This window comes from Labrus bergylta, chromosome 23 (genome assembly GCF_963930695.1).
Source record: "Labrus bergylta chromosome 23, fLabBer1.1, whole genome shotgun sequence".
Lineage (NCBI taxonomy): Eukaryota > Metazoa > Chordata > Actinopteri > Labriformes > Labridae > Labrus > Labrus bergylta.
The window spans coordinates 3,658,104-3,671,205 of NC_089217.1; the positions used below are offsets into that span (position 1 = coordinate 3,658,104).

A 13,102-nucleotide genomic window follows, 5' to 3' on the forward strand; every position below is an offset into this window, starting at 1 on the left:
AACACAAGCTGTGGCAGCAGGGGGGAACCAACAGCTGACAGCTCAGCCTCTCCATGGAGTCGAGCTGCTGATCCCTGATGCTCATCATCACGACTATACTGCCATCTAGTGGTGAAAGGAGACTACTGACAACATGCTGGAAGGGCTTCGAGTTAGAAGTAGAACCTTTTTAATGAAACAGTATCTGAATTATGTGGAGCTTTTTCAAAGACAGAGTACAAAGCGTTAATTTAATGAGGCATTTCTACTTTTTATCCAAAATTATTCCTGACACCTTGCAGCTTCCCCCCCGGCGGGGGGGTCAATAGGGATAATAATGTCAAACGCATCTTCTATCTACTAGATATTTAAACATCAGTATTTACCAGAAGTAAAAGTTAACTCAATGGCAATAATAGTGACTTTACCAGAGCGAAAATTATTTTGTTTTTGATTCATTTATATATAAATATAAAGTTATTGCCTATTTAAGGGGTCAGAATAAAAAAATAAATATTTAAAATTATGGGGGAAAACAAATGAGTACAAATTGCTCTCTCCCAAAGTTTAAAGACAATCCATGAACACAAAATAAAACCGGAAGTAGCAAATCCTGAAATTGCAGGTGTGAGTTTAAGGCAGCACATTTTAAATTATACAAATAAATGATTAATAAGTTCCTGTTTACTATGTGTTGATGATTTAACAAACACTTCAGCACCGTTTATTAGACTAGAAAGCGAAAGGAGCATTAACAATATTGAAGATAAGATTTATTTTGAAGGAATCGTGTCAGCAGAAGTTATTTATTGGAGTTCATTATTTACATGCCTTACAGTTCATCCATCTGCTTCACAGAAGGTGAGAATCCAGAACTGAAACGTACAAAAATGTGTCAAAATGAAACAACAAAGAATTCATTAATAATAAAATAATTCATGACCATGATACCAGCTCAGAACTGTCTTTATATTTTTATATCTTGGATTTAAAATAAAAAAACTACCCGCATGTTTCCCTCTATTGAAACTCTATTCTCACTTCCTCTGCAAACGTTTGCTCAATTTTCACGTCGTGAGTGAGCGAGTGTTCCCACAGAGACTTTTTATGGAGGAAGGCGAGGCCGCACTCCTCGCACATGTAGCTCTTCGGCTTCCCGCTGTGAGTGCGCTGGTGTTTCTTCATGTGATACGACAACCTGAAGCTTTTGTCACAGACGTCGCATTTAAACGGTTTCTCTCCCGTGTGGATGCGCATGTGCGACTTCAAATACCCCGACTGGATGAAGGCTTTCCCGCACTCCTCGCACTTGTACGGCCGCTCCCCGGTGTGGTAGCGGTTGTGGAGGCGGAGCTCGTTGGCGGTCAGGAAGGTCTTCCCGCACACGGTGCACTGGTGCGGTCGCTCGCCCGAGTGAATGAGCTCGTGCCTCTTCAGCGACGTCTCCTTCATGAACTGCTTCCCGCAGCTGTTGCAGGGATACCGCACGCCGATGTGGATTTGCTCCACGTGGTTGGTGAGCTGCAGCTTGGTGCGGTACGCCATGTCGCACTGAGTGCACGCCCACGGCTTCTCCTCCGAGTGGGTCCCCATGTGCACGGTGAGCTCCGAGGCCGAGCGGTAGCTTTTCCCGCACTGCCAGCACAGGAAGGGTTTCTCGCCGGTGTGCTTCCTCAGGTGAACCGTGAGACAGTTGGAGGATCTGAACTTCTCGGGACACAGACTACACGAGAAGGGGAACTCCCCTTTGTGGATTCTTTGGTGGATGGCGAGGTAGGACAGCGTGATGAAGGATTTCTCACATTGAGGACAGGGATACGGTCCGGTGAAGCTGTGCTGCTTCTCGTAGTGCTCCCGCAGGCGCCTCAGCAGAGTGAACGTCTTGTCGCACATCGTGCACTGCATCGGCCGGTGCATGAGCTTGTGCCTCTCGAAGGCGGGCTCGTTGGCGAGGATCTTCCCGCACTCTTTGCAGTAGAGCGGGTCGTGGATCCTCTGGTGCACTTTGAGCATCGTCATGCTCTTGAACTCTTTGTCGCAGTCGTTGCATTTCATGATTTCTCTCAAGTCCACTTTGCAAACGTTCTCTTGGTGCTCCTTTAAAGCGGAGAGGTATTCAAAATGCTTGCCGCAGTTCGAGCACCACACGGGGACTTTCAGAGCCGCCGTCTGCTGGGCGTCGCTCGGCGCCTCGGTTTGGCTCGGCCCCGCCCTCAGCTCCTTTTTCCACGTGAACCGCGCGATCTTCCGGTGGCAGATGGCGTAAATCTGGTGTCTCTTCAGGCCGTGCATGTGTTTGAAGCGCTTCTTGCAGTGGACGCAGTGATACGGCCGCTCCTCTGTGTGACACTGGATGTGCCTGTTGAGAGTTTTGACGCTGTCGAAGGCCCGCGCGCACACCGGACACACTTTCAGAGCTTTTTTGTTGACTTTTTGGACTCCCGCCGCCTGCTCAGAAGTCCCTTCTGCAGCCGCATCCAGATTGTTCTCCTTTTTATCCAGTTCATCCGCGTCGCCCAAATTCTGAGTTTCCGCTTCGGCCAGGATCTGCTCCAAAGTCTTGCTCTGCTCCTCTCGGATCCCCTCGTGACCGTGGATGATCTGATGCTTCTTCAACGTGTCCTTGTACTTGAAGCCTTTCTCACAAGTGATGCAGATGAAGGGACGCTCCTCCGTGTGCGAGCGTAAATGCTTCGCGATATCGGCGGTGCAAGGCAAGACCCTGCTGCAGATGGGACACACTTTGCCCTCCGCGACCCCCTCGGACGCCGGCTGCGGATTGGGGCGCTGCGTCTCCCTCTTCTTCGGCCTTTTCAGCTCTCTGCTCTTACAGATCTCCTTCTGGTGCCTCTTTAGAACATAAGTGTTCTTGAACTTCTTCTCGCAGAAACAGCAGTTGTACGGGCGGTCCTCGGAGTGGGACTTCATGTGGCGCTCCATGTCCACTTGGCGGGCGAAATACTTCCCGCACAGGGCACAGTTTTTGTTTTCCGACATGTCCGAAGTGCCCGGGTCGATCGAGTCCTCCTCTTTGGCGTTGACACTCGCGTCTTCTTTCTCGTGAACGCGCATGTTGTGTCGGTTCATGTCGTAAAGATCCCTGAACTTCTTGTCGCAGTTGGCACACTTGTACTTGAGATCCCGATTGGCTGAGTGAGTTTCCAGGTGTCGTCTCATGGCGGCGGCGCGCAGGAAGTTCTTATTGCACACCGGACATATTTTATTACTTGGGTATTTTTTCCGTTGTTTCTTCTCCATCATTAAGTCTTTCTCCTCGTTTAAAGCTTTTCTCTTTAACTGCAGACGTTTGCTTTGTTTCAGCGGCTGGAAAGCGGCCGGCTTTAGGGATTCTTCAACATCCTCACCTGCAGTTTCCTCCTCCAGTACCTCCTCTTCTTCTTCTTCTTCTTCTTCTTCTTCTTCTTCTTGATCGTCACCCTCGACCAAACCTGACGGCTGCTCAATCTGTATGTAGTCCAACAGTGTCACAGTCTCTCCCTCCACCTGGACCGTCATGCAGCCTGCGTGCATCTGCTCAGCCTGAGCCTGCAGCTGGATTTGTTCTGTGTCGATCACAACCTTCTCCAGCTGAGGGAGGGAGAGGGAGGAGAGGATGCAGTTTCCAAAGGACGAAGGAATGGTCTGAGTTTCATCTGCGGGGAAAACAACACATTTATCCATTAGCATTATGGATTAATGTTAAGTCACATAATCACACTGTTTTACTCTCCAGTATCTCAGCTCTGTTCTGTGATTATCTTTAAAAAGCAGCGAGTGAAAAAACCTACACAGCAACTAAAGATAGATTCTTATTTCTAATCTTAGAATAAAGATCGCCTTTCTGTTGAAGACACGAGGGCCATTGTGCAATCCATCATCGACCTTAAAAAAAAAAAAAAAAAAAACTCCTGCAGTCTACTATCCTGTCCTGGTTGCTCCTAGCAACAAGCACAACTTGAAACAGATTTGTTTGTTTCAAATGTCTCCTAATGAGTCCCCTCATGCAATCTCTCTTTTTTTAAATGTTTGCTAAGGCTGTATGTGCTGAGCTGTAGCTTCATGGTGTTCTTCAGTATCTGCATGTGGATTATTGTTGTTTTTATTCATTGATGCTGCTAAAGAAGCAGCTACATGACATGTGCAGGATTTGAGTCCAAGACAAGTTTACCCAAATAAAGTGTATCATATCGAATCCTTTTAAGAAGTATAGAATCAGGAAAAAACGGTCGAGGTCCTCTTGTTACCCCCCAAAGTAAATTTTGTGGGGGGAACCAGTTTAGCCTAGCGGTCAGGGCATGGGCCACATGAACAGAGACTACAGTCATCCCAGGTTTGAGTCTGACCCTCGACTTTTGCCGTAGTCTTCTCTCCTCTCAACATTTTTTGTCTCTCTCCACTGTCCTTTCAAAATAAAAGTCAATGTTTAACATGGAACATGAAAGTCTGAAGTCATTGTAAAAACAGACACTAAGCACTCTAGGCTCGATTTGAGACGTTTGATCGTACCGTGTGAACAAGCTTGCGATCTAAATTTAGATAAACTGAATAAAGGACGTAATGATTAACGATTGAAGTGAACAAATGTGGGCTTTTAAAAGTGTGCAGACAACTCAAGACGTGACTCACCGGATAGATCAAAGTGTCCGAGAGTTGTGTGGTGCAGGAGCACAGTTTTCAGGTGTCGGGGGTCTGGCACTGAGTGGACACACTCCTCCAGAGCAGACGGCACAGCGCTGAGCATGGATGCAGTCTGAAGAAGAAGAGACACAAGATGACAAAAGGAAAGTCATTCAGCTGAAGAAAAACACTGAACATGCTCGACCCCTGGCCTGTTTCTGGCTCTTTATGATGCCAAATAGCAATACGTGTCTTTACCATATGTTGCTTATTAAAGAAGTGAGAAATGCCTTCCAAACGCCCCACAGGTCAAAGTCAGTCGAGTCAAGAGTTTAAGTGTCACAGAGAAAGTTTTATGTTTACGTTGAAGCAAATGAGCACTTTTTAAAGAACGCCAAATAAGCTTTTAGCAGCTCCTGTGTTCCACACATGTTAGGTCTCTTTGCTTCTGAAGTTAGAAACATGAAACTCCTGAGGGAAGTCTGCAGTTATAAAAAAAAAAGTAGATTTATTTATGTTTGTTTGCAATATGTATCACAGAAATAATACCCTCAGGAAGAGTTATGTATTTGTGATTAAACAGACTGTATTCTCTTCAGCCTTTAAACTATGTTCCTTTTACAAATGAGCTGAATCTGCTTTGAGTAAACACAGAGCTGTCTGATATAAAACGGCTACATTTCCCAGACCGGTTCCAGTACCTGCTGAATGTCCGGCACTGGAAGAAGTTTCTCCAATCTGGAGAGGAAATCCAGCATCAACACCTGCAGAGCGCTGTCGTAGTCAGGTCCAAAATCTGTCGGAAAAACATCCTGGAAACAAAAAAATAAATAAATTAGATTTACAGTTTACAGTCACAACCGCTAGCAGTCAAAACAAAAGGCAGTCGACAAACGCCACGACAGACAGACCTGGAAAAACTTCTCCCTCTCTTCAGCGTCTTTCAACAGCAACTCGACTTGATCGACAAAGTTGGATTCTGGAAATTCAACTTCTGCAAAACAAGGCTGGAAGAAAATATGTGTTAGTGTCAGAAACTGAAGTGATTATTTGATTGAAAACATTCCCACACCACTGCTGGCCGACACAGAACGATTTAAAGAGGCTAACCTGTGCTGCCCATGTGGAAATAAGGGCCTTGATCCGCTCCAGGTGCATCTCGATGGTCTCCATATCTGTTATCTGATCGGCCCGACACAATTCAAGTACCACCTGCAAAACATTTCCCCTCAGGTTAAGTACAAGGCTTGACTAACAGGAATCATCTCAAGAGGATGAAAATCAGTCTTTACAGAGCCGTGCAAGTGATGATGTCATTTTCCATCAGAGGAATATTAAACCTCTTAACAGCTGCACAGTCTGCCAAGCACTCATTTAGCTTTATATTGTTTAGAGCCTGAGAGTATTCAGATGATGTTGCTATGATTATACCCATTTCCTGCTAGAGTACATCACAATAGCTTCTATTATTCTGTTTTGACAGCTCAACATCTGCAGAAGAGAAAAACCAATCTGCCGTTGTTGTTCTAATTTCATGCACTGCGTGTCTCTCAGGTATCTTTTTTATTATCATCAGAAGTGAAGTGCGGCCTCTCACCCGTGCTCTGAGGCCGAGGAGGAGTTGAGCTCTCTGATCGGCATTCAGCAGTTCCGGTACGATGTCTGAGACGGTGCTGATGAACTCCTCCACCATGCCATAGTCCTGCACGTTTCCCCTCTGGACCACCTGCCACATGGCTGCAGACACCAGGCGCAGCGGGGGTATGAAGAGGCGAAGAGACGGCAGCAGGAGATTCAACTCTGGGAAATGTTACAGAATGACACGACATTAAATAATCAGCAATGAGTTAAAGCTGAGTGATTGACTTCAGATGTCCCTCGGGTTTAATCACTGGAATGATCACAATGCTTGTTGGACGCTATGGTAACAACACAGTCATGTATTTGTATCTTTAAGTGGCTGTAACAGCACGTCAAACATTATCAGTGTCAATCAGAAACATGTCACAACACAGGTAGTGGAAAATAAAAGCTATTGAGAAAAAAACACACAGAAGAGACTTTCAAGTAGTTTGACTGCAAACAGATTCAAGATATAATATGTAGATTCAGCCGACAAGGGGCTCTCAATCAATATTACAATAAGAAAAAATGACGTCGACGCTAGAGGGGAATCATGGGAGTTCTCTCTGCTACTACTCGGACATAATGGTCAGTGGACTTGAGCTTTTAAGACTACTCAAAGGGCTTTTACAACGCAGGTCACACCCACCCATTAACACACGGATGGATGGCAGAGGCTGCTGAGTAAAGTGTCCAATCCATCAGTAGAAACTAATCTCATTCATACATCGCCGCTGAAGCAGCAGGAGCAACTTGGGGTTAAGTGTCTTGCCCAAGAGCCACAGCCACCACATCCCTCTCCCTAAAAACTCACTTCTACAACCACTAACAAACTGTGTTATCATCCTCCTTCTCTTTGTACTGTTTTGTTTTTTGTTAGGCATCTCTGAGTATTCAGAAAAGCGCTATATAAGTCTAGTGTATTTTCCTTTTTATTATTATTATTATTATTATTATTAATAATAATAATAATAATAATAATAATAATAATAACCACAAACTTTGAAATGTCAATATGTTTTTCTAAGATTAAACAGGAAATCTTCAAATAACTCATGAAACAAATGTATTGCTTTGTACAGCACTTTGATTTAAAGCGCTTTATAAATACATTTATTATTATTAATATTATTATTATTATTATTATTATTAAATCGGCCTACCTCAAATGTCCACACACTGCTATTTAAATATGGCACCTTCATTATGCATACATAATCATAGGTTTCCTGTTGTATAAAATAAATAAACATTTGTTCAGTAATATACTAAAACATTACAGACAGTCTGGTTGCCTTCATGGACCGGCAACTGTGTCGTAAATTTGAGGCACCACACGTGAACACTCCAATAAAAGATGTGGCTGAGGTGGTTAAAAAAAAACTTTCTGATGTATAAAAGTTGTTTAAACGGTGTGTGAGGTGCATGTGGTTATTTAAATCTCGGTATGATATCTTGGAAAGTGAATTAAGTTTTTAACTTCCAAGCTTACTCGGCTTTTCGTCTTGCATTTTTTCCCCATTAACCATGAACGCACCATCCGTCAGCCGTTGCAGTGCTTGTTTTCAGTTGCAAACAGACGCTAACTTACACTGACACTTTATCAACTATAAAAGCAGTTATGTTGTGTGAAAACATCCTTTTGGGTTGACAAACTAATCGTGAGAATACATATCTTCGCTGTCTTGAAGCTCGTACCGATAACTACCGCACACATAAGCTCGTAACGTAGCACAAAGCCACCGCCATCTCAGAGCGGGGTACGCCATGTTCAAAATCGTGCGCACACAATCTAATAGAAAACCTAATAACTCCCAATGGGGGTTACATTTTTCAGTTTTTTTAGGCTTACCGTCCTCGATGCGATGCGGACTCTCCATTCTATCTCGGGAAATATCCAAATAGATGGTAAAATTAACTCTGGGTTGTTGTGAGTCGATGTCCGCCCGACCCTGCGGTGCGAGCTGGCGGGGAGGAAGGGCGGCTCGATATTCTGTTTTCAGTGCGCATGCGTAGAGGATAACATAGGTCCTACTAGTTTCCTCTTGTATCCCGGGTGTATTGCATGTTCATATCTTGTAGTTTGACCTGATGGGACTTGTAATCATTTCGTTGTGGTTCAGGAAAACTATGCTGTGTAATAACATGACCAACTTTTGAATTTATGTCAGGGAAACTTCTTCTTCTCCTGGAAAATAAAGGGCAATATGTGACGCTGCTGTGGTCCATAGCGCCACCTAGAGGCCGTTTGAAGAATTGGCATAAATATTCGTTTCATTTTAAAGCTGTGAAGAAAATAGCAAAAAAAAATGAAAATAAATGAAAAATATGAAAAATAAAGAAAATGAATTTAATATGAAAAATAAAGAATAAAAAATAAAAATATGAAAAATAAAGAAAATAAATTTAATATGAAAAATAAAGAATAAAAAAATAAAAAAATGAAAAATAAAGAAAATAAATTTAATATGAAAAATAAAGAATAAAAAAATAAAAATATGAAAAATAAAGAAAATACATTTAATTATCTATAAATTGAAAGGTTAAATAAGTGTTTTAACTCTTAAAACGCCTTGGTGTGTTGTTGGTTTAGTAACTGTAGCAATTTGGTAATTATAAAAGATGTCATATTTGTTTCTTGTTTAGGGTTTATGATCTCTACAGTAGACTTAGACTTAGACTTTATTTATTGTCATGCAAACTTGTACTTTACAGTGCAGATAAGAACGAAATTTTGTTGCATTTGAAGTACAGTACATTAGGTTCTTTCAACACCACAGTCCAAATACCAGAAAAGACCTCGAGAAAAACTAGACTCATGAACAACCTTCTGCTGTTTTGCAATTCCAGGTGCAATTCCAAATGCACTTAAGCCTAAACTCTGGAGGTTTAGTTACCCTTTAATTGTTTTTCACATCTGAGGGGAACGCCATTCTCTCCTGATTTTTTCTCCTGGATCATCGCCTCATCATTCCACTTTTGGGAAATTGTGTTTGTATCTGTCTCCACATATCCTAACAATTGAGGTTAACTCTGTGCTTGTCACATTTTTTTGTGTAACCATGTTATGTCTTAGATGTTGTAAATCAGACGAAGCCTTTGTGTTTGTCTGTTTATTTAGTTTTTTTTGTTAATTTATGTCAATTGTCTATTATTTTTAGTTATTGAAGAAATGTTGTGGAATGTGTTTGTAGTGTGAAAATAATAATATATACCCATATACTATATGAATTTGTAAAATGTATTGTCACAATTTAAACTGCGGACCCCAAAACAAACAACCAAACACACTTATGACATCATGGTGTCCGACCTTACTTGTCTTGTTGCATATTTTAAAACTCCGGGACGTGGACACGAATTTTGACCCTCTTGGCGTCCCATACTATTATGCATTGACTCTGACTCCGCCCCCTCTCCCTTCATTCACGTTATGAAAGCTGAATATTGGGTGTTCCACCGGCTGCAGGATTTGTAAACAGGTAAAATAACCTAATTTATTATCAATTAAAACAATCTAAAACATAGATTATTGTTGTGTGTTATTTTACGCATTGGAGGATATGTTTCTAGTGTCCAGTGCTTTGTGTAGTTGTGGACGCTGGTGTTACGTAGGCTGTACCATCCTAAACATGCATACCATCACATGAAGCTGTCAGGACAGAGTGTCCCCCCTCTTCTTGTCCCAGTGGAGACAGTCGGTGTGAATGCATTTTAGGATGAAACTTTAAACTTCATCAACTTGATTCACTCATTCAGTGTGACGAGATGAGTCACTGAAGTAGCTGCTGTATTTTCTTTTAATTTATTTATTTATTTTTTTAGATTTTTCTTTTTAAATCTATCTTTTTGTATCTATCTATTTTTTAGTGCATTCTTAATTTTTATTTTTTCTTTAAATTGTACTGTGTTCACTTTTTATTTGCAAAAAAGTAAGGCTGCTCGATTATGGCAAAAATCATTATCCTGATTATTTTGATTGATACTGAGATTATTCTTATCAAACACGATCACTTGTTGATTTTTACAACATCTGGATCACAGGAATTGAACGAACTGAAAAACTCTTTAAGCTTTTATCTTTCTGATCAATACAAGTAATAAATGACAATAAATAGGGGAAAATAATAATATATACAAATTAGGGCTGGGCAATATATCAAGTTTTTAAGATATATTGATATATTTTCAAACAAGATATAGAGTAAGACAATATTGTTAATATGGATATAGTTTATGTTGCATTAAAATAACATTACAGAGGTGCCAGGTCACCTTTTCCTCATCTCACTGATGATGACTGACTGTCTGTCCCTCTTAACCCTGCTCCTCCTCTCTCTCTCTTTTACTGTATTTTTATTTTATAATATTACTTTTTAAATTCACAAACAGGTAGTTTATTTTCCCATGTGTTTTCACTGTTAATAAAACACATATCGATATATATCGAGTATCGCCATTCAGCTATAAAACAAGATCAAGATATGAGTTTTGATCCATATCGCCCAGCCCGAAGACAAATGTTTTTAAAAGTAAACTTCCCAAGTTTTCGAGGTAGTGGTGATGTACTCTTGTGGTCAGATTATAACAACAAACACTTTGAAAATATTTCAACACATGACAAAAACCTGTGGAGAAAACGAGCGCAATGCGGCGTGCAGCACAGTAATCGCTTCATCTCAATTATCTTGTTTTCATGATTTTGGGAAGCTAAAAATCCTTAAAGGTGAAAATCAATTGCAAATACTTGCTGAATTTCATTGTCTTCTTGTACTTCTGACACTTTGGGAAGGAGTGCAAATCGTTTAATGTGAATAGTAATGATAATAATTTAGTTTATTGTGCTCACAGATTTTCTTTTCTCCTGGCCCAGATCGACGACAGTCTTCAACAATGCTTCGCGTCACCACCGCCTCTCTGTGCAACTACTGTCAGAGGATGAGGCTCCTCCTGCCTCCCTCTGTGTCTGCCTCCACCGGCCCGTCTCCCAACAAACGCCCGGAGAACAAGAACACAGTGGACTCCCTATACGAGCTCTCTGTGGACATACGTAAGGTGCGCAAGTTCAAGGGCTGGGTTCTCTCAGAGAGTTCTGCGTATGTGTCTGAAACCGCCGACCTGCTGAGGGACATGGGCGCAGAGTCCCCAGTAATCGCCCGCATCCTCGAGACTCACCCTGAAGCTGTCCTGTGTCTTCCAGAGGACGTCGCCGCTCAGCGAGACCTTTGGGTGTCCGTGTGCCCGAACAAGCGCGAGCTGGTGAGCATCATCGAGAAGTTCCCGGCGTCTTTCTTCGCGCTGACTCACCATAGCAACCAGCGGGCGAACATCCTCTACCTCCAGTCGCTGCGCCTCAGCAAGAGGATCATCGGGAAGCTGATGGCGAGCGCCCCGCAGAGCTTCAGCCGACCCGTGGAGATGAACCAGCAGGTGATCCACACTCTGAGGGAGACCTACCTGGACTTGGGCGGGGATGAAGGGAACTTGCGGCTCTGGCTGCAGAAGCTCCTCAGTCAGAATCCGTACATCCTGCTGCGCCCGGCTGAAGCTTGGAGGGACAGTCTGGGCTTCCTGAGGGAGCAGGGTTTCACCACGGAGGAGCTCCTCAAACTGGTCTCAAGTCTGAGAGCGTCCATCTCCGAGCTGCAGCCGGAGAGCATGCAGCAAGCGCTCCAATACGTCGAAAGCGCTCTCTGCTGCTCTAAAGAAGAACTCAAGCAGATCGTGATCCGCTGCCCGGCTGTTTTGTACTACTCCTTGCCCACTCTGGCCGAGAGGTTCCAGGGGTTGATGGATGCTGGAATAACCATGGAGCAGGTGAAAGAAACTCCAAATGTGCTGGAGCTCACCACACAAATTGTTCTGTATCGTATCCACAAGCTGGCCTCTTATGGATATGATGTTTGCTCTGGTAGCCTGGACGTTATCGAGGGAACCAAGAAGGACTTTGAGATGACTTATGGGAAGCTGCAGCTCAGGCAGCAGCGGCCGCTATTCAACCCTGTCGCTCCCCCCAGATCTGCAGGGGAGTAGCTGTTGCAGTTTGTTTATGTGCTGCTCTTATATGCATTTAGTTTGTGGAGACATGTTTTTTACAGCTTCACCTTAATGCAAAAAAGAACAAACAAGGAAGGCAGTTTGAATATTACAGGAATCTTTTGGCCTTTTGACCTCATTAGGGCGCAGCTGACGGCTCTCCCACTGTTATGAAAAACAGAGTACTGTATTTTATATTATAAGAATAAAAATTCAGAAATATCTGGAGTGGCATGATGTGCGTGAATGTGAGAGATGCAATAATGAATGTCTTCCACTTTGAAATAAATCAACTTTGATCATAGTGTCGTCTGTTTCAGTTATTTTGTTGGAATAAAAAATTCAAAGTTGTCTGATTCCAGGATCTTAAATCTGAGATATATATGTATTATATTATATCCTAGTTACTGCTCGCATCAAATTTAAAACTCTGCTGCTCGCTTACAAAACAGCGATAAAAACGTCTCCTCCTTACTTTAACTCTCTCATCCAGGTCTACACTCCCCCCCCCCCACTACACTCTGCCAATGAAAGGCGTCTGATCCAACCTTCACAACAGGGTCCTAAGACGCTGACTAGACTCTTCTCCTCTGTCGCCCCCCGGTGGTGGAATGAACTTCCAAACTCCATGTGATCTGCAGAGTCCCTCTGCACCTTTAAGAAAAAGCTAAAGACCCAGCTCTTTCATGAATACCTACTAACTTAATGATGATGGTCTCCATATTATTGATGATGATGATGGTAATGACGATGGTTTTTCTTTGATAACGACGACTTATAAGATGGTTTCTATACTGATTAGAGCTCTCAAGAACTGCCCTCAATGTTGTGCTTTGCCTCTGGTCAC

At 42.7% G+C, this 13,102-nt stretch overlaps 2 protein-coding genes across 3 annotated transcripts; one reads left to right on the forward strand and one right to left on the reverse strand.

The window, feature by feature from the left end:
- Nucleotides 1-766: 766 nt before the first annotated feature.
- LOC109993571 (zinc finger protein 11) lies at nt 767-8,342 on the reverse strand. The gene is made up of 7 exons (XM_020646561.3): nt 8,072-8,342; nt 6,194-6,396; nt 5,707-5,808; nt 5,508-5,603; nt 5,298-5,408; nt 4,606-4,729; nt 767-3,632 (listed from the first exon to the last, which is right to left on the reverse strand). Exons 1-7 carry the CDS (start codon nt 8,097-8,099, stop codon nt 1,000-1,002), a joined length of 3,297 nt encoding a protein of 1,098 aa, XP_020502217.2. The 5' UTR covers nt 8,100-8,342; the 3' UTR covers nt 767-999.
- Nucleotides 8,343-9,619: 1,277 nt separating this feature from the next.
- On the forward strand, nt 9,620-12,559 carry LOC109993609 (transcription termination factor 2, mitochondrial-like). 2 transcript variants are annotated; one of them, XM_065951606.1, is made up of 2 exons: nt 9,620-9,701; nt 11,093-12,559. In XM_065951606.1, exon 2 carries the CDS (start codon nt 11,113-11,115, stop codon nt 12,250-12,252), a length of 1,140 nt encoding a protein of 379 aa, XP_065807678.1. In that variant the 5' UTR covers nt 9,620-9,701; nt 11,093-11,112; the 3' UTR covers nt 12,253-12,559. The 2 variants fall into 2 exon arrangements, with proteins under 2 accessions (XP_065807678.1, XP_065807679.1); XM_065951607.1 differs by having other exon boundaries at nt 9,629-9,701; nt 11,071-12,559.
- Nucleotides 12,560-13,102: the final 543 nt, after the last annotated feature.